At 43.8% G+C, this 20,599-nt stretch overlaps 1 protein-coding gene across 1 annotated transcript in view; it reads left to right on the plus strand.

The window, feature by feature from the left end:
• The first annotated feature begins 1,190 nt into the window (after positions 1 to 1,190).
• EPHX2 (epoxide hydrolase 2) overlaps positions 1,191 to 20,599 on the plus strand; it is a 74,891-nt gene continuing 55,482 nt past the window's right edge. The window contains exons 1-5 of the mRNA XM_052644624.1: positions 1,191 to 1,375; positions 9,539 to 9,623; positions 12,483 to 12,642; positions 14,117 to 14,307; positions 16,274 to 16,396. Coding sequence (XP_052500584.1) covers positions 1,275 to 1,375; positions 9,539 to 9,623; positions 12,483 to 12,642; positions 14,117 to 14,307; positions 16,274 to 16,396 — 660 coding nt within the window. The 5' untranslated portion in view covers positions 1,191 to 1,274. The remainder of the gene's footprint in view (positions 1,376 to 9,538; positions 9,624 to 12,482; positions 12,643 to 14,116; positions 14,308 to 16,273; positions 16,397 to 20,599) is intronic.

Genomic DNA, 20,599 nt, shown 5'->3' on the forward strand with positions numbered 1-20,599 from the left:
AAGATTGAAGGCAAAAGGAGAAGGAGGAGGCAGAGGATGAGATGGTTAGACAGCAACACTGACTCAGTGGACATGAATTTGAGCAAACTCCAGGAGATCATGAAGGACAGAGAAGCCTGGCGTGCTGCAGTCCATGGGGTCGCAAAGGGTTTAGACAGGACTGAGCGACTGAACAACAATGTCTTCTAAACCTCATTCCACAAGAGGCTGGGGTGGATGTATTCCGGGTTGGCATACCATACCTGGGGCATTCTATTTTATTCCAGAATTACATTTTGCCTTGACAAACAAGTGTGACTAGAGGCACATGGTCAGGATAGTGAGGAATCTGTATGTACTGAATCTAGAAAATAAGGGACACAAATCTATTATTTTCCTAGATATTCCAACTGAGATGAATACCGAAGATCCAAATATTGAATGAAGAAAGATTTGACAACATACACACACACACTCTCTCTTTCTCTCTCAAAGGTTCTGTGGCCTCTGGCTTTTTCTCAGGTCCCCATCTTTGCCCAGACTGGAAATTCTGGCAAGTACACTTTAAAGCCTGTCAGCCCATTCCCTGGCCTGGGTCCATCTCTTCAAGCAGCCATTGCTCCGGCCTGAGGCTACTTGTTGTTTAGTCGCTCAGTCAAGTTCAATTCTTTTGTAACCCCATGGATTGTAGCCCACCAGGCTCCTCTGTCCATGAGATTCTCCAGGCAAGAATACTGGAGTGGGTTGCCATTTCCTTTTCCAGGGGATCTTCTTAGGAATTTCGTTTTGGGGACAGAAGATGATGCATTCAGAAGCGAGATTCCAGCCCCAGATCCAGGCGCCAGGAGGCAAGGAGATGGAATCCGGGCCTCGGACGGTGCGGGTACATCAAAGGAGACCTCAAGGGACCTCCTGGCGACCCCAGCGGGGACCAGGACTGGAGCCGGGCGGAGATGGGTGGCGACCAAGTCTGGCACGGGGGAGCGTGGCTGAGGCGGGGCAGGGGGCGTGTTGGAGGGGCAGGGGCGGGACCGGGATCAGGGGATGGGGCGGAGGTGGGTCGCGGTCGAATCTGGTACAGTGGGGCATGGCAGAGGCCGGGGCAGGGGCGGGGCCGGGGTCAGGGCAGGGGGCGGGGCGGAGGTGTGTCCAGTCTGAAGACAGGGGGTGGGGCCGAGGCTCGGGCTGGGGCGGGGCCGAGCTCGACTTTGGTGTCCTTGGTGGCCCGCTGCTCCAGTCGGGCCGCTCGGTTTTCGTGCATGTTGCTTCGCTTGGTTTCTGGTTGAAAGATCGCCATGGCGCTGCGTGCGGCCGTGTTCGACCTGGTCGGGGTCCTGACTCAGCCCTCGGTCACCAGTTTCTGGGATCGCGCCGAGGAGGAGCTGGCGCTGCCCAGGTAAGGGACCCCAAGTCGCTGCCAGTGCTCAGAAGCCTGCGTGGGTTGGTCCGGGCGGCTGGGGCGCCACTCCTTGGAGAAGTTGCTTTTTGAGACTCGCAGTTCTGATTTCAGATTGCTTGCTGTAGGGAGAGAGCGCTGGGTGGAAGGTTAGAACAATTACTCGGCCCTCAAATACCACTCTGTGTAAGTAGATCCACTGTCTTTCTATTTTCTTTTTTACTTTATTTTACTTTACAATACTGTATTGGTTTTGCCAAACGTCAACATGAGTCCGCCACGGGTGTACATGTTGAGTGTGTAAAGCTCTCTAAGGACTCCAGTGGCACCCCACTCCAGAAATCCCAAGAACGGCAGAGCCTAGTAGGCTACAGACCATGGGGTCTCGAAGAGTCGGACACGACTGAGCGACTTCACTTTCACTTTCACTTTCATACACTGGAGAAGGATGTAGCAACCCACTCCAGTATTCTTGCCTGGAGAATCCCAGGGATGGGAGCCTGGTGGGCTGCCGTCTATGGGGTCGCACAGAGTCGGACACGACTGACGTGACTTAGCATCAGCAGAAGGACTCCAAAATTGACCTTTATATTGAAATCTTTTCTTAAAGTCAGAGAAATTACTCCCTGAGGTGTCTGCTGCCCACTTACTTCTCTGTAATGGAATGGGCTCGGGTTTTCCTTGTGGCTCAGCTGGTAAAGAATCTGTCCGCAATGAGGGAGACCCGGGTTCGATACCTCGGTTGGGAAGATCCCCTGGACAAGGGAAAGGCTACCCGCTCCAGCATTCTGGCGTAGAGAATTCGATGGACTTTATAGTCTGTGAGGTCGCAAAGACTCGGACACGACTGAGCGACCTTCACTTCACTTAGAGAGCTGCGCTGAAGGTTTCTAGAGGAAGAACTCCTGTGCTTGTACAATGTTAACAGCAAAGCAGAAACGGCCCCCAAACCTAACTACTGGAAAACGGTCAACTAGGAAGCATAACCAGTAACCACAAGGTTCAGGATGAGATTTCAGTGACATCAGAAAATATCTGTTATAATAAGTGTAGAAAAACAAACCCACCGAAATGTACAACTCTTTATACAGCTTGGAAACTATGGAAAAACTATTTCAACTATGGAAAAACAGCTACATGTTAAAGATGCCTGAAAGAAATGTTCCAGAATACCCTTGTGGCTGCACCAATTTACAGTCCAGTCAATAGTGCAGGCAGGTTTCTCATTCTCCACATCCTTGCCAAACATGTTACTGCTTGTCTTTTGATAATAGCCATTCTAACAGATGTGAGGTGATATCTCACTGTAGTTTTGATTGCCTTTCCTTGAAGTCCCTTTAACCATGGTATTGTTTCACTTTTTTTAGCCTGTAAGTTGTATTATTTTTTTTTAAGACATAAAAAGAGAGTAAGGTATGTCATATGTTTATACCTGTGACCTCATCAGTGGGGGAGAGAACATGACTTGTGAATGTACAAGTCACAAGAATACTTGTCAGTATACCAGTGCATATACTTGAGAGTATATCTGTGAGTACACAGGTCACAGGTAGTCAAGTTTACAAATGTACAAAATTTCAGAGTCCAGAGTGCTAACCATTACACAATGGTACCCACAAATGTACAAAATTTCAAACAGCACTGAACTTTGAGTCTGACCCAGGTTAAAATCTCAGTTCTAACACTTAGCGTTGGGCCACCTTGCTTAACCTTACTTATTCAACTCAACTGAGACCTTAGTCTTAAAATGCCTCCCCTCAAATTTCTGTATGGGTTAGATTAGATGACATGTAAAATAGGTGGGCCACTGTGTTCCTGATCCAGTTTTTATTTATTCGGTTCTCAGGCACAGGGAGAGCAATGTACTGGGATGTTCTGTTCATCCAGTGTGGCACTGACTCACACGCTATTTCCGTGACCATGGTGAGGATTGTTCCCAGTAGTCACAGAACAGTATAGCAAAGCTAGCTGACCCCGGAAGTCAGAGTCCACGACTTTGAACGTATTATCCTGTGGACAGAAAATGGAAGTGCCTCTTCACTTTTTCTTGTTCCTCTCCACATTCCAGACATCATCATGCTGCTAAGTCGCTTCAGTCGTGTCCGACTCTGTGCGACCCCATAGACGGCAGCCCACCAGGCTTCCCCATCCCTGGGATTCTCCAGGCAAGAACAGTGGAGTGGGTTGCCATTTCCTTCTCCAATGCATGAAAGTGAAAAGTGAAAGTGAAGTCAGTCATGTCCGACCCTCAGCGACCCCACAGACTGCAGCCTTCCAGGCTCCTCCGTCCATGGGATTTTCCAGGCAAGAGTATTGGAGTGGGGTGCCATTGCCTTCTCCGGACATCATCATAGTTGATACATAAATCATTTAGGCAAAACCCAGGGTTTTATTTGTTTATTTATTTTATAATCTTTTGGCAGCAAAATCTGACCTGGCTTCATTTGGTGGCAAGTCTTACCTGAACAAGCATGAGGTTATTTATCACCACTATCTCTCCTACCACTGTAAATAATCACATGTGCATGTGGCGTGTGTTCTCAGTCATGTCTGACTCTTTTGTGACCCCATGGACTGTAGCCCATCAAGCTCCTCTGTCCATGGGATTCTCCAGGTGAGAATACTTCAGAGGGTTGCCATATCTTCCTCCAGGGGATCTTCCCGATCCAGGGATTAAACCAGCATCTCCTGCTTCTTCTTCATTGGCAGGTGGATTCTTTACCACTTGAGCCACCTGGGAAACCTCAAATAGTCACACCTTTCACTATAAATATATTCATGAATTTGATTACACAGGCTGCCTCAGGCCCTCCTGGAGATGTTACTTAATATATGGTATATCCCCCATTTTACCTTTACAGTCTGAAAAATGCAGACACATTTATGAATACATTGGTTAGTAGGTAGGTAGGTTGGTAGACAGGTAGGTTTAAAACAAACAGTAGAATTCTAGTACATGTATTGTTCTAGGTTTTAACTTTTTATCTAATTTTAACCATTTTATTTCATTCAACACTTGGATGTCTTTTTGTTTACACAGACCTACTTTTCTCTTTTTAACCACTGCATAGTATTCCACAATATGGAAGTTCCATAATTTATTTAACCATTTTCCCCTGTTGGTGGACATTTATTTGTTAGTGGTCACTATTGCAAATAATGTCACTGTCATATTTCCATAGGGTAGTTTTCTAAAAGTGGAGTTGCCAAGTAAAAGCAAGTAGTATTTACATTTAAAATATCGACTGATTCTGCCAAACTATTCTCCAAAAAATGCTGTACCTGCCCTGACTATGCTTGAGTAGGCCAGCCCAGATCCTCCCTAAGGTGGAGATGACTCTCTTGAACTTTTGCCAGACATAGAGGGAAAAACATTATCCTGTATCAGTCTGCATTTTCCTCTCTGCTATTCATTTTTATTGGTCAACTGTATTTTTTTTCCCTTGGTACTTACCTTTTTATACCATTTCCCCATTTTTGCATATGATTGTCACTTTCTTCTTGATTTCTAGGAACTTTTGATTTCTACCATGATGTTTTATGTTTTTTACTTACCATCTCTTCTGCTACTTCTTTTTTTAAAAAATATTTATTTATTTGATTATGCCATGGCATGTGGGATCTAGTTACCTGACCAGGGATTGAACCCGGCCCCTAGCAGTGAAAGCTTGGAGTCCTAACCACTGGACCACCAGGGAGTTCCTGAAATTGTTTTTTTAAAAAAATCTTTTAAGACTATCTTTTGTGTAATTTCAGTGGTATTTTAGACAGAGAGAGAAACAGTAAGTGCCCAGATGGTGTCTTGGTACAATCCCCTCTTTCAACAGCATCAAGGTTGCAAAGAACAAAGCTCTTGATTTAGGAGCCTTAAGAACTGCAATTCAGGAGAAACAAATTTGGGTAAAACCGAGAGTGTTTTGGGGAAGAGAAAGAGTCAAGGGCTTATTAAGGCAAAAGCCACGAGGCTGTGCTCTGATTCGAGAAAGGAAATAGTTGCCCTTTGGGGAGGGAGCCTAGTACGTATCCTGAGTTTCTGGCAGGTATTCTGATGTCTTCTAGGACAGTACGTAGAACAATACATGGTCTCACCCAGATTGAGACTTACATAAGTCATGTGTCCTCGGCAGCCTCCTGGCTCCATTCTAGACCACTCACTTATTTATTATTGTTATTGCTCAGTCATTCAGTCGTGCCCAACTCTTTGAGACCCCATGGACTGCAGAATGCCAGGCTTCCCTGTCCTTCACCATCTCCTGGAGTTTGCTCAAATTCATGTTCATTGATTCAGTGATGGTATCCAACCATCTCAATCTTGGTTGCCTCCTTCTCCTCCTACCCTCAGTCTTTCCCAGTATCAGGGTCTCTTCTGGTTTTCCTTTCACACTATTTTAATCAGTGCATAACGTTGTGTGCCTTATAACTCTACTGCATAAATGTTTGTGCCCTTTGTCAGTATAAAAGTTCTCAGTAGATATACAATTTTTCTAAAGCAGTTGTATCAGATCCTGCTCCTACCAGAAATATAAGAGAGTTCTAGTTTCTCCACATTGTCATTAGTACTTGATGTCATTCTGTTTAAATTTAGCAAATCTGGTGGGTTTATGGTGTTATCTCATGGTTCATTTGTATGTTTTTTAGCCCTTGTATTTTTTTTTTAATTTTTACAATGTTGTGTTGGTTTCTGCCATACAACAACTCAACTCAAATCAGAAATAATTATACTTGTATGCTCTCCCTCTTGAGCCTCCCCCCCTTCCCCCCCATCCCACAGTGAAATAAGTCAGAAAGATGAAAACAAATACATATTTATGCCTAAATGTGAAATCTAGAAAAACGGTACTGATGAACCTATTTGCAGGGAAGGAATGGCAACACAGATGTAGAGAATGGACTTGTAGACATGGAGGAGGAAGGAAAGAGTGGGACGAATAGAGAAAGTAGCATCAACATATATACACTATTGTGTATATGTAAAATGGATAGTTAGTGAAAAGTTGCTATATCACACAGGGAGCCCGGCCTGGTGCTTTGGCACCATGGCTTTAATTCGCGTTTTTCTGATGAATAATGATGTTGAGCTTCTTATTAGGTGCTTACTGGCCATTTGATAATTCTCTTGAATGAGATAGTAGTTTGTTATCATTTCTTTTAAACCATTTCTTTGCTCTTCTCAGGATTTTTATTTTGATCTATCTTTAAGTTGACTGGAAGTCTTTCTTGTGTTTTTTTTTCTTCCAGGAAAGGCATGATGGCAAACTACTATATTAGTTTTCCCTGCCTGAACCTGGTTTGTGTGGGTTTCAGCTTACCAATAAACCAATGTTCTGTTTAGGCCAGTCCTTGAGGTTCTTATTGTGATTACAAGACACCCTTCAGCAGTAGCCATTGGGGAACTTTGAAAAAAATAAAGGTTTATTACTTATGAGACCCAGAAGTTGCACAGCACACCTGGGGCCACATAGTGAGGATATGAGGAGAATGAGAGCACCTGGGCCTGGGTTCTGCTTTTATCAGGGTTCAGGATGTGGGCCATGGTTTCATGGGCTCACTCTTTATTGGTGAATTTCAAACAAGAGCAGGAATTTAAAGCATGGAAATAGAACAAATAGCCCATTTGATCAGTTATGAAAGCAACCAAGATCTCTAAAACAAAGGTGCCTCCTTGGACATAAGTTGTCTGGGGATAGACTTGGGGGGCATTCTTTCTTGGCATCTTTTTATCTCAATGTCTAGTGTGTATTACTCCACCATTTTCTCACATTTAAAGCTGCAAGCATAGAAGGCTGTTGTCAGTCTGAACTGTTCTTCTTTTGTGTATAGTCTATTTTTTTTTTGCCCAAAATGTTGTCTGTTAGACTTTCTTATCCCAAGAATTGAAACATTTCCCCACTCTCTATCTGCTGTGGTTATTTTTTCATTAATTTTGACTGGTGAACACTATTTTTTTGGTGAACACCTTTGATTTAAGAACTCAGATTTTTCTTTAGCCTGGAAACATCTTCTCCCATTTTTCCTTTGACTATTGCTTTCTGATCTTTCTGTGATTCTTCTTGTTTATTGAAGGAATTTGGCCTCCATAGGCCTTGTCTTTTTGTACATTAATTCTTTTTTTAAACTTTTTTTAAAAATTGAAGTATAATTACAATGTTGTGTTAACTTCTACTGTACAACATAGTGAGTCAGCTCTGTGTATAAGTATATCCCCTCCCTCTTGGACCTCTTTTCTCATCCCCCACCTCTCTAGATCATCAAAGAGCACCAAGTTGACCTCCCTGCTTGCACGTTAATTTTAATGGCTTCATCATTTTACTCTTTGTCCTTGGAAATTTTGTTGGGTCTTTTGATTCACTAATTTCATTTCTGTGATAGCCATTTCACTGTTCCCTGCTTTTATTAAGCAGCCTTAAAATTTGAAAGTCATGCTTTCCAGTGCCAACAACTTATCTCCAATTGCTTCTCTGAGATACCAGTAAAAATACTGCCTCCTTTTGTTTTATAGAGTTATCAACCTCTCCTTCCTGTACAGCTACAGTCTTCCTTCATTTCCTCTTCTTTTGCTGCTGCTGCTAAGTTGCTTCAGTCGTGTCCGACTCTGTGCAACCCCATAGATGGCAGCCCACCAGGCCCCTCCGTCCCTGGGATTCTCCAGGCAAGAACACTGGAGTGGGTTGCCATTTCCTTCTCCAATGCGTGAAAGTGAAAAGTGTAAGTGAAGTCACTCAGTCGCGTCTGACTCCTAGTGACCCCATGGACTGCAGCCCACCAGGCCCCTCCGTCCATGGGATTTTCCAGGCAAGAGTGCTGGAGTGGGGTGCCATTGCCTTCTCTGTCCTCTTCTCTTACCTACCCCCAGTTTCAGGCAGCAAAACCAATTCTCCCTGTGCTTTTCCATCTCACTCATCCAGTGTGTAATAGTTATTTGTTTATTTGTTGCCTCACTTGTTCTCCTAGGAGCTCCCTAGGAATATATCCATATTTTTTCCTTTTTCTATCACAGCACCAGACACAATGCCCTGACGCCTTAAGTCCTCAATGAAAGATTGTTGAGTTGAACTGTGTGTTGTTTCTTAAAAGTGGGTGGCAGCGGAGAAGGGCATGAGGGATCTTTTCAAGGTGATGTACCATGCTATGTTTTGTAATTCAGTCATGTCTGACTCTTTGTGACCCCATGAACTGTAGCCCACCTCTGTCCATGGGGATTCTCCAGGCAAGAATACTGGAGTGGGTTGCCATGCCCTCCTCCAAGGGATATTCCCAACCCAGGTCTGGATCGAACCCAGGTCTTCCCCATTGCAGGTGTATTCTTTACCATCTGAGCCACCAGGGAAGATAGAAATGTTCTAAAACTGCAACACAGTGATGTTTGTACACCACTACAAAAATTACTACAAGTCATTGACTTGTACACTGAAAACTTGTGAGTTTGATGACATGTAAGTATAATTTAATAAAGTCATATCTGAAAAAAGACAATCGATGGCACAGATGTGCCAAAGCCATTGTTGATGTTGGAAAATTGAACAAGGCTATAAATAGTAGGGATATATTTTTTTTTATCTTATGTCTTAATGTTAATCATTGTTACCTGCAAGAGGATTAGTTGGGTAAAAGGTTGTTGACTTCTCAGATATGAAACTCCCAGATATCTGTCCTCTTAACATGGAATGTTAAATTTTAATACTTTCAACTGGGTTGACAATTCCATTCCATTCTAAGTTTTTGCCTAGAGCACTATACTAAGAAGGACTATAAATCTATGTCTGAATGCAGTGGTATAGGATGTGATGGGTTAGAAACATCGACCAGGAATTTGAGGGAACAGAGTTGTATGTGCCATCTGCTAACTGTCTGATGTCACCCAGCCAGCCATGGGAGGTGAGAAATTATCAAGAAAGTGGAATGGAACATTTTGTTTTATAATGTAGGAGAGTAAGAGGGTAATGACCTGGTCTCTCTCTGTCTGCATCTCCTCTGGGCCACATACACAGGATGAACATGAACCAATGTATTAATCAGCTAGGGTTACTGTAAAGAAGGACTACAAACTAGGTGTTTTCAACAGCAATTCCAGAAGCTAGAAGTCCGCCATCGAGGTGTCTGTCCCCTACCTGCTGCTGTGATGAAGTCATTTAAACGTTCCCAATGTTTCTTTGTGTCTTGCAGAGGCTTTCTGAGTAAAGCTTTCCTGAAGGGAGGCCCGGATGGTCCCAGCACCCGTGTGATGAAGGGAGAGATCACATTTTCCCAGGTGCAGTGACGTCTCATAGACCCCCTTAAGGAGATGTTCTGTGCCTACACACCCATCTTCCCCCACTACCCATAAGCTCTGTGAGGGCAGGACCACGTCTTCTGCCTCATCCATTTACCCCTTATAACACTTAACTCACAAGACTGGTGTGGAGACATTTCAGGCTGGTTTACTGTCTCTTTGAGCCAAACAGGGGCATGCCCCAGTGACTAGGAAATTCCCCAAGCCCTTGAAGATGTGTGCCAGGGAATTACAGCAGCCAGAGTAGCTTTTTCTCCCCCTTAAGCTGTAGTTAAATACACATCACATGAAATTTACCACCGTGATCATTTTTAAGTATACAATGCAGTAATGTTATGTATATTCACGTTAGGTAACCAAATCCACCATCCATCTCCAGACTGTTTTTTAAAAAAATTTTAAGTTAATATGTTGTATTTTCTTTCTTTCTTTCTTTTTCGGTCACATGGAATGTGGAATCTTAGTTCCCCCACCAGGGATTGACCCTACACTCTGTGCTGTGGAAACTCAGAGTCTAATCCTTTGGACCACCAAGCAAGTCCCAGAATTCTTTTTATCTTTAAAAACTGAAACTCTATACCCATTAAACAGCAACTTCCCACCCCTCCTTACCCCCAGCCCCTGGCAACCACTATTGCATTTTCCATGTATTCTTTATATGGGCTTCCCTGGTGGCTCAGATGATAAAGAATCTGCCTGCCTATGCAGGAGACCTGGGTTCCATCCCTGGGTCAGGAAGATCCCCTGAAGGAGGAAATGGCAACCCACTCCAGTATTCTTGCCTGGAGAATCCCACATGCATAGAGAGGTGCCTGGTAGGCTACAGTCCCTGGGGTCACAAAGAATAGGGTACAACTGAAGTAACTAACACTCATGCAACATTTGTCCTCTTGTGACTGGCTTATTTCACTTTGCATGAAGTCTTCAAGTTTCATCCATACTGTAGCCTGTGTCACCATTTCCTTCTTTCTAAGGGTGAATGGTATTCCACTTATGCATAGACCACACTCTGTTTATCCATTCATCTTTCAAAGGATGTTTGGGTTGCTTTCTCCTTTTAGTTATCATGAACAGTGCTGCTACGAACATGGGTGTACAAATATCTGTTTGAAACCTTGCTTTCAGGTTTTCTGGGTATGTATCCAGAAGCGGGATGGCTAGATCATAGGGCAGTTTCAGTTTTTAATTTTTTGAGGAACCACCATATGATTTTACATAGTGGCTGCACCATTTTACATTTCTCTGCAACATACCCGAGGTTACCAGTATTTCCATATCCTTGCCAACTTATTATTTTCATGTTTTTTTTTTTTTAATAGTAGTCATCCTTAGAGTAGTTGTTTTCAGGCCAAGCCACTGGGTCAGAGGCAGTTTTGCTAATTAATAACTATGTGATGGGTGGACTTTGGAATCTAGGGACAGAATGTGGGTCACGGTTCCCACTCACAGATGTGTGAGCACACCAAGTCACAGAAGCTCTCAAAGTCAGTTTTGCCATCTATAAAATGAGACAAATAACACTGGCCATCTCCTAGGTTGTTATGAAGATTGAAAAGTGCTTAGCACAGTGCTTGTCATGTACTAAGTGCTTAAGAAATAGTAGTTATTATTATTACTACAACCTTGACTTTTTAAACTTGTAGTATGTGCATGCTCAGTCACTTTGGTCGTGTCCAACTCTTTTGTGACCCTATAGGCTGTAGCCCACCAGGCTTCTTTGTCCATGGGATTTCCCAGGGAAGAAGAATGGAGTGGGTTGCCATTTCCTCCTCCAGGGTAATCTTCCCATCCCAGGGATCAAACTCAAGTCTCCTGCTGGTGCTGCCATTTTAAAAAAATGCCACAGACCAGGTGACTTAAACAACAAAAACTGATTTTCTCAGAGATCTAGAGGTAGAAGCCCAGAATCAAGGTGTCAGCAGGGCTGGCTTCTCCTGAGGCCTCTCTCATTTGCTTGCAAATGGCCTCCTTTTCCCTGTCCAGACACTTTGGTTCTTCTGTGTGTATCTGTGTCCTGATCTCTTATTCTTTAAAGGACACCCATCAGATTGGATTAGGGCCCCCAGTGACCTCATTTTACCTTAGGGAAGTGAGTGAATGAAAGTCACTCAGTTGTGTCTGACTTTTGGTGACCCCATGCACTGTAACCCATAAGGCTCCTCTGTCTGTGGGATTCTCCAGGCAAGAATATTGGAGTGGGTTGCCATTCCCTTCTCCAGGGGATATTCCCAACCCTGGGATCAAACCCAGGTCTCCCGCATTGCAAGTGGATGTTTACCATCTCTACCTTAATGTTCCTTTAAAGACCCTCTCGTCAACGACATCACATTCCAAGGTCTTGGGGTTTAGGACTTCAACAAGAATTTGGAGGAAACAAAAGTAGGCTCATAATAGGGATGTTTGAGTAGTTTCCAATTGGGAGCTCTCGGGAATATCACTGTTAGAACACTTTGGCTCATGTCTTTTGACATGTGTAGACAATTTCCACTGGGTATGTGTACAGGACCCTAATGCTGAGGAAAGACCCTGATGCTGGGAAAGATTGAGGGCAGAAGGAGAAGGGGGAGGCAGAGGATGAGATGGTTGCATGGCATCACCAACTCAATGGACATGAGTCTGAGCAAACTCCGGGAAATAGTGAAGGACAGGGAAGCCCACTGTGCTGCAGTCTGTGGGGCTGCGAAGAGTCGGACATGACTGAGTGATGAACAATAATGTGTCCAGGAACAGATCTTGTAGCTCACAGGCAATGCATGTGTTCAGATTAAGTATGTGCTGCCCAAAGCTTTCCCAAGTGGTTGTACCAACTGACAGTCCCTCATCAATTCACTTTTGCAGTGGGTGCCATTCATGGAAGAAGACTGCAGGAAATGCTCCAAGGACTCTGGAATCTGCCTCCCAGAGAATTTCTCTATCAAGCAAATCTTTGAGAAGTTACTTTCAGCAAGAAAGATCAACTACCCCATGCTTCAGGCAGCTGTCACTCTCAAACAGAAGGGTAAGGATCCAGTACTGGCCATTCTCTGACCTAATTGCAATAGAACCATTGGGAAGGTCAGGTTGTAGTATGTTGAAATGTGATTTGAGATCAAGAATCTTCTGGGCCTAGATGGAGAGCTGTTCTTCAAACACAGCTTCAAAGTAAGTTTTAGGAAATGACCAAAATAAGCACTATCAGAATATCTGTAAGAAAGAATTTTGTTTAATTAGCAATTTATGCCTCATGAGCAAAATTCTCCCCCTACCATGGTACCAGTAATGACCTGAATGACCCAACCTCTTGTCACAGTGATTATAAAACAAAGCCTTTTATATTTTGTTTTGTTTTGATTGTGCCATGAAACACAGAAAATCTAAGTTCCCCAACCAGAAATCAAACCCACACCCCGTGCAGTGGAAGCACATAGTCTTAACCACTGGACCACCAAGGAAGTCCCAAAAAACAAGACCTTTTAAGCAACCATGATTTTCTCAACCTCTTCATGTCACAGTGGTTGAGTTATATGAGCTGGCTGACATGGATTCAAGTGGTGTCAGATAGTCTAGGACATGAGGTCATGCCCATTCAATAGGTGTTTACTTATTTATCACAGAAATTTTAACTGTTAATTACAAAGGTGATTTAAAATATGGAAAAATGCTTTAGACAGGAGGTTAAATAAGCAGAATGGTAAAACTGTCAGAACACTAAGATTATACTTATGTAAAAATGCAGTTGGGTATAAAGAAGGAAAGGGCTTCCCAGGTGGCACTAGTGGTAAAGAACCCACCTGCCAATGCAGAAGACTTGGGTTTGATCACTGGGTCAGGATGATTCCCTGGAGGGAGAGCATGGCAACCCACTCCAGTATTCTTGCCTGGAGAATCCCATGGACAGAGGAGCCTGGAGGGTTACAGTCCATAGGGTTGCAAAGATTCAGGCACAACTGAACACATAAACAACACACACACTAACAAAGTTGGCAGTAACGTGGCCTGGGAGGAGGGTGGAGGGTTGGAGTGGCAGTCAGAAGGTGGGATTCTAGGCCTTGCTTGGCTCTGCCTGTACGGTGTGGCTCTGGGCAGGTTAGAATTTGTCTGAGCTTTCGTTTTCCTGTTGGTAAAGGTGGGATGGTAAGGCCTACACTGCCTGCCCTAAAGGTGTAAGGATCAAAGGGGCTGATGAAAGTTAAAACATTTTGATCAGATGAGCTTCTTTCTCTGCAATTGCAAGGAATGAAGGGATGTATCATCTCCATCCAAAAGCCCTTGGTACACACCATTAGCTGGATCTCATGTCTGCATCAGAAGGGGTGGATGGGTAAAGATGGTGCTTTTCCAACTTGTCAGTTGAGAAGCCAGGCATCAGGAGATTGATGTAAGTGAGCAGAACCCTGTTTGGCCCCATCTTTGGGACCCCCTCAGTGGGACTCCCGGAGCTTCTCAGAGCAAAGTTCTGTAGCTGGCCGATTCACTGGCACCTTCTTGCTTAGGATTTACAACCTGCATCCTCACCAACAACTGGCTGGATGACAGCGCTGAGAGAGGCAGCATGGCCCAGGTGTTGTGTGAGCTCAAGCCACACTTTGATTTCCTGATTGAGTCATCCCAGATTGGAATGGTCAAGCCTGACCCTCAGATCTACAAGTTTGTGCTGGACACCTTGAAGACCAGCCCCAGTGAGGTACGTGGACACTGCCTTTCAATGGAAAAGAATGTTCTAGAGTGACTGCAATCAAGAAAAATTGAGGGACCTTCCCTAGAGGGTCCAATGGTTAAGAATCTGCCTTCCAATGCAGGGGACACAGGTTCAGTCCCTGGTTGGGGAACTGATATCCCACATGCTGTGGGGTAACTAAGCCTGAACACCCAGGTGGAGAGATCCCAGGTGCCACAACTAAGACTTGATGCAGCCAAATAAACAAATAAAATTTTAAAACATTAAAGAGGTGTGAACAGGTAGGGGACACCTGGGACTTGGCAGAGTGGTCCAATGTCCAGTGGTGGGAGCGACTTCTCCCAGGCCAGGACTTCTAAAGTGTTTTCACCTGCCCCTTCAGCCTAGGAAGTTCTAACCAGATGGGCCTCTGGTTAACCTCTGTGCCTCTTGCAGGACCTTGGTTAAAACAGGCATCATTGTCCAGACCATTCAGAATGGCTTCCCAGGTGGCGCTGGTGGTGAAGAACCCACCTGCCAATGCAGTGAGACTTCAGAGATGCGGGTTCAATCCCTGGGTCGGGAAGATACCCTGGAGAGCTTGGTTAAAACAGTCATTATTGTCCAAAGCTGCCAGACCAGCTGCCTGCATTTACCTATAAAGAAACATAGACCCTGGGAGACTTTCCCAAGACCACAGGCTAATGTCACCCAACCAAAGTCTGTGCAGGAAGGGGATCCAATACTACAGGAGTCTCCTTGTAGACACCCCCACACCCCTAACTCCTGCCTTCATGCCATGTCTAGGTTTTCTGGTCTAAAATGTTGTTTTTGTTGTGTTTTACTACTCTATTCTCCACAAACGTGGTTGGCCCAAGACAAAATTCCTCTCTGACACTTTCCTGTTGGCCCCTTTCACCCATAAGCTGATCGTTGTGACACACAGACTCTCTACTTGTGGCATGTGAGCTCAGTAGTTGCAGAGGCGGGCTTAGTTGCTTTACAGCACGTAGGATCTTGGTTCCCTGACCAGGGATCTAACCAGTGTCCCCTGCATTGCAAAGCAGATTCTTAACCACTGGACCACCAGGGAAGTGCCAAAGGATCTTTTTTTTTTTTTTTTTAATTTAGATCAGATCTACTCAGAATTTATATAGGGAATAAGTGAAGGAAGGAATAACTTTTCTTCCCCCAAAACAGTTGAAATATTTAATCTTTTAAGTAATCCTTTTCCTTACCAACTGGGCATGACACTTTTATTAGAAACTGAATTCTCATTTGTGTATGAGTCTGTTCCTAGACCCTTCTATTTCATTAATATGTTTCTCTCTTTTCTAGAACAAAATTTTTTCTTTTTACCTTTTATAGCTTCATATTTTATGAAGCCTTTTATTATCTGACCTTATTATAGGTCTATTCCAAACATTTTTTGGAGGGGGTCTATTCATACATGTTGATTTTCCTAGATGAATTTTAAGTTTCATCTGGTAAGTTTATATGCATCTTTCATCTTCTTACAGTTTCAGATTCAGGGAACATGTGTATCTAACTGTGTGTTTATATGTATGCTTACATAATTAAATTAATTACAAAATTGATTTTAAGAGTGAACAGTTACATGGAGAGAAAAATAACTCAATATTTTATCAATCTGATCATGAGATTACTAATCCTTTTTTTTTTCTTTTAAGATTTTCTTATATGGACCATTTTTTAAGTCTTTATTGAATTTGTTACAACATTGCTTCTGTTTTATGTTTTGGTTTTTTGGCTGAGATGCTTGTGGGGTCTTAGCTCCCTGACCAGGGATAGAACCCACACCCCCTGCATGGAAGGCAAAGTCTTAACCACTGGATTGTCAGGGAAGTCCCGAGATTACTAATTCTTAACCTCAGCCGCCATCCACATTGTAGCATATTTCAGGCTAGTGGCCCTCATGCTTAAGTTTTGCTTTGATCAAACTAACGCTACCATCCATGCTGTTTGCATTCAGGTGGTTTTCTTAGATAACTTCGAAACTAATCTGCAGCCAGCCCGTGAGATGGGAATGGTCACCATTTTCGTCCGCGACATTGATGCGGCCCTGAAGGAACTGGAGAAAGTAACCGGGGTGCAGGTAACTTTCCATCTGTGCCGAGTCGGATTTCCTGTCACTTGCCTGTGTTTAACCACGCTCAACAAAACACGCGGAGTTCCAGGCAAGGACCTCCTGGGTGGAAGACTGTTACCCTTCCTGTAACCAGCATGATGTCTGTGACGAACTTCCTATTTCCTTCTCGGCAGTCAGCAAATAGGGAAAGGATGCTCAGAGAGCAAGAATCTATATTGGTCAGAGGCAGGGGACCAAGACTAGAGCAAGGCCCTCAGAGTCACACATTCAGAGTAAATACTGAGAATGTCACTGCTGGGTCCTCCTCTGCAGTGGTCAGGAGCCCTGTTCTCTGATCTGCCTGGTGATGCTTCTGGAACTCGGGCATAGTGGTTTGGTTCCACCTGGGTCACACCCTCTTGGCAGTCAGAGGGAAAGCCCCAAAGTTAATCTGTTCCTTTCTCAGGAGAGAGGGAGGCCCACCAAGATGCTGCTGGGGGCTGCTAGGGGTTAGCTCGCTCTGGAAGAAAGGAGGCATCTTTTGTTCTTTTAAAAATATACTTATTTATTTGGCTGCATCAAGTCTTAGTTGCCACCCACTTTCTTTCTGACACTTATTACCACCAAATATGTGGAGGTTTTTCCCCACACCAAGCAGTTCTCTGCTGTTGGAATCCTTTAATGCACCGGAACCTGGTGGTCTGGAGTCGACAATAAGAAAGTGAAAGAAGGAAAGAGGCTAATATTCCCCGGGTTACACAGCTGGCCTTTGCACTCCAGGGAATAAGCCAGAAATAGAGAGAGAGAGAGAGAAGGAAGGACATGGGGACCCAAGTCTGATGGAACAAGTGTGCTTTATTGAATTCTGTGTGACTATATATACCATATTACAAAGTAGCTTCTTCAGATAAAGATCAAAAGACCAGGCTTTACAAGTTACCAAGGAAACAAGGAGCAGTAGAGGCCATAATGCCAAAAGGCAATCCATATCAAAAGAGGGTCGTAGATAATCCCTTTCACCATATGGAAAAGCTAATGAAGGAAATCCTATGCAAGAATCCCATCTCTTTGACCTCAGTCCTGGGAGTGGCTTGCCACTCCTCTCACTCCTATCAGGAACTGATAAGGAACAGAGGGTTCAAGAGAGATAGGAAACAGCACACAGGAATCCTACTGTTAAACATTCCCTGACAATGCCCCCTATTTTATTATATTTGTAAAAAAGGTCTTGACCATTTGAGTTGTTTAGTTTTAACAATTTTTGCAGAAAGGCAACGGTAAACAACAAATATAATTGCCAAGACAATCGCCAGAGTTACAGTTCCGGACCCGATGCTGTGGGTGATACTTTGAAACCATCCTCGTGGGTCTAGCCCAGATAATTGATCAGCTAGTTGTTCAGCTAAAATTTCCAGATTGGTGGATGAGGGCAGACTTTTAAAGAAGAGTTCAAAGATTTCTCTTTGCAATAATTGTACATTCAGAGAGGCATTATCATGTATAGTTTGTAAATGAAATTTGATTTGTTCCCAGTTATAGGCACTATGATCGAATTCAACAGGAGTAACACAAAATTGAGTAGAAATCCAATCACATTTTAGTATCACTTGGTTTTGTACATCTATTAAATGATTTCCAACCCGTTTGATGGCTGTTTTTAGTTCCTGTATTTCATCTTGAATATCCTCATCTATCTGAGCCTGAGTGGCCAACATAGTATGAGCATCTTTAGTCCAATTTTGGATAAAATTATGTGTTTGAATTGAGGTTTGTAAAGCAATGCCAGAGACAGCACCAGTGGTGCAAATAGATATTAATCCCAAAATGCCAAGAATCAGCCATCCAGTGAATAGTTTAGATCGTCTAAATAATTGAGTAAGTAACCAGGAAGAAACCCCGGCCATGGGACCTTCTTCCCAGGGCCATTGGAGATTTACTGGTAACCACAAATTACATCAAGATCTAAGAATCAAAAGGTATTCACTTCTTAAGGAAATACAAGCATTTAGACAGGTATATAATTTGCACTTTATAAATTTACAGAACATAAAGTCTTATTGAATTGTCCGTTTCCTATGGCTAAAACAAAAGGAAGGGGAATACAAGCTTGTAGGAAACATGATTGATTGTAGCAAAAGAAATAATTACCATGACTACGAATGGTTCCTGTGAAATGTCCGGTCCAAGTTCCACGTTCTTCAGTGCTCGCAGCAAGTTTCCATAAGTCCCATTGTTCAGGCCCAATCTGTTTATCGAGGACGATCCAGGGACAAGGGGGTACCATACCACCGTCAAGCCAGCCAAGAAGTGCTTTGCCATGGTAATGTTCCATCGTGTTAGTAACTTTCCAAGCCACTTGAGTAGCATAATCACATACAGTGCTATTAATATCATCTGAGCAGTTAGACAACCACATACCATGGGGTCCCAAATCGACAGTGGTGTGGCTAGCCACAAATATTAGTTTTCCTGATTTGGCTTGATATTTATCCTAATGAACAGGAGTATATTTAAAGTTCTTAGAAGTAAACGATGTACATAATGTTCTTTCTTCTTTGCCTAAGTTTTCCCCCAAGTTTAAGTACTATCGCCATAGTTCACAGAAGAAGAAACGGCAGTAAGTAATCAAAGCAATGTCCGAAATTCTTCTTTTGGAGGCAGGACCAAAGCCCAAGTTTGTCAGCTGATGTTTATGCATAATTCCCCTGGGCCCAGGCACAAGGGAAGGACTTCATAGCCTAAAGAAATGTTAATTCGTTTTCCCTCCTCTCCAGAGTGTGAGGGCCCTTTCACATTCCAGGGAGGGGGCATCTGGGTGGAGTCATTGGTTGATATGGTTGGTCCTTTCTCCGTCCATTCTACAACCTGCAGTAAAGGGGGGTTGGGTAAGTAAGCCCAGTAAGTATGATTAGTTAATCCGGCTAGAGCAGGGGTTGTGCAGGCCAACAGATTGAGTATAGCGATAAGAAGGTTTTCAGGACTCTGAGGCATTCCCTGTGGAGAAACCAGATTTTCAGCTTGATTAGTAAGGGTTTTTATCTCTCCCCAAGAGGGGAGGTCATAAGGTTGATGTTGCCAAGGGCGGTGGCCCATATTGGAATTTCTTCCTCCTGGGGTTTTTCTTGCTTGGTCTCCGTTTTGAATGCCGGGGTCCTGCTTGAATCAAATTTTCCGAAAAGGGAGCCATGTGAGTTCGTTGGATCCATCTGGGGAAATACAAGCATACCCCTTTCCCTGTAAGATTAATTTCCCAGATTTCCATTGTTTATTGAACCCATCTTGATACCAAATGGGCAGAGGAAGAGTAGTGTCCTTCAGGTCCTCAAAATGTTTTTCTGCTCCTGTCAAGATATCTCTTTGTGGTAAGTTTTAAAAATTTAAAACAAATAAAGCTGTATTAACAATAGTTATAGGTTTAGAAAATATCTTATGTTAAATCTAGTAGAGTCTGCTTTAGAAAGGGAAGATAGCAATGTTCCAGTGTATTCCCCTGTTGGGACCTTTAATGGACCAGAACCTGGTGGTCCGGAGTCAATAATAAGAAAGTAAAGGAGAGAGAAAGAGGCTGATATTCCTTGATTTACGCAGAAAACCAATAAAGCTCCTGACACAGGGCTTGCGCTGTTCACGAAGGCACCTGGCGCCCTCTCAATGGGGTGAAGGCACAAAGCACCTTCTCAAGAGGGTCTTAGAAGCCTGGGCAGGAAAATGAACACAGCCAGCTTCTGCGCTCCAGAGAATTACCCTGAGAGAGAGAGAAAGAAAGAAAGACACGGGGTCCCAAGTTCTGATGGAGCAAAGGTGTTTTATTCAACATTGTGTGAGTATTTATACTGTCTTACAAGGTAGCTATTTTCAGTTCAGTTCAGTTCAGTTCAGTCGCTCAGTCGTGTCCTACTCTGCAACCCCATGAATCGCAGCATGCCAGGCCTCCCTGTCCATCACCATCTCCCGGAGTTCACCCAGACTCATGTCCATCGAGTCAGTGATGCCATCCAGCCATCTCATCCTCGGTCGTCCCCTTCTCCTGCCCCCAGTCCCTCCCAGCATCAGAGTCTTTTCCAATGAGTCAACTCTTTGCATGAGGTGGCCAAAGTACTGGAGTTTCAGCTTTAGCATCATTCGTTCCAAAGAACACCCAGGGTCGATCTCCTTCAGAATGGACTGGTTGGATCTCCTTGCAGTCCAAGGGACTCTCAAGAGTCTTCTCCAACATCACAGTTCAAAAGC

This window comes from Budorcas taxicolor, chromosome 8 (assembly GCF_023091745.1).
Source record: "Budorcas taxicolor isolate Tak-1 chromosome 8, Takin1.1, whole genome shotgun sequence".
Taxonomy (NCBI): Eukaryota; Metazoa; Chordata; class Mammalia; order Artiodactyla; family Bovidae; genus Budorcas; species Budorcas taxicolor.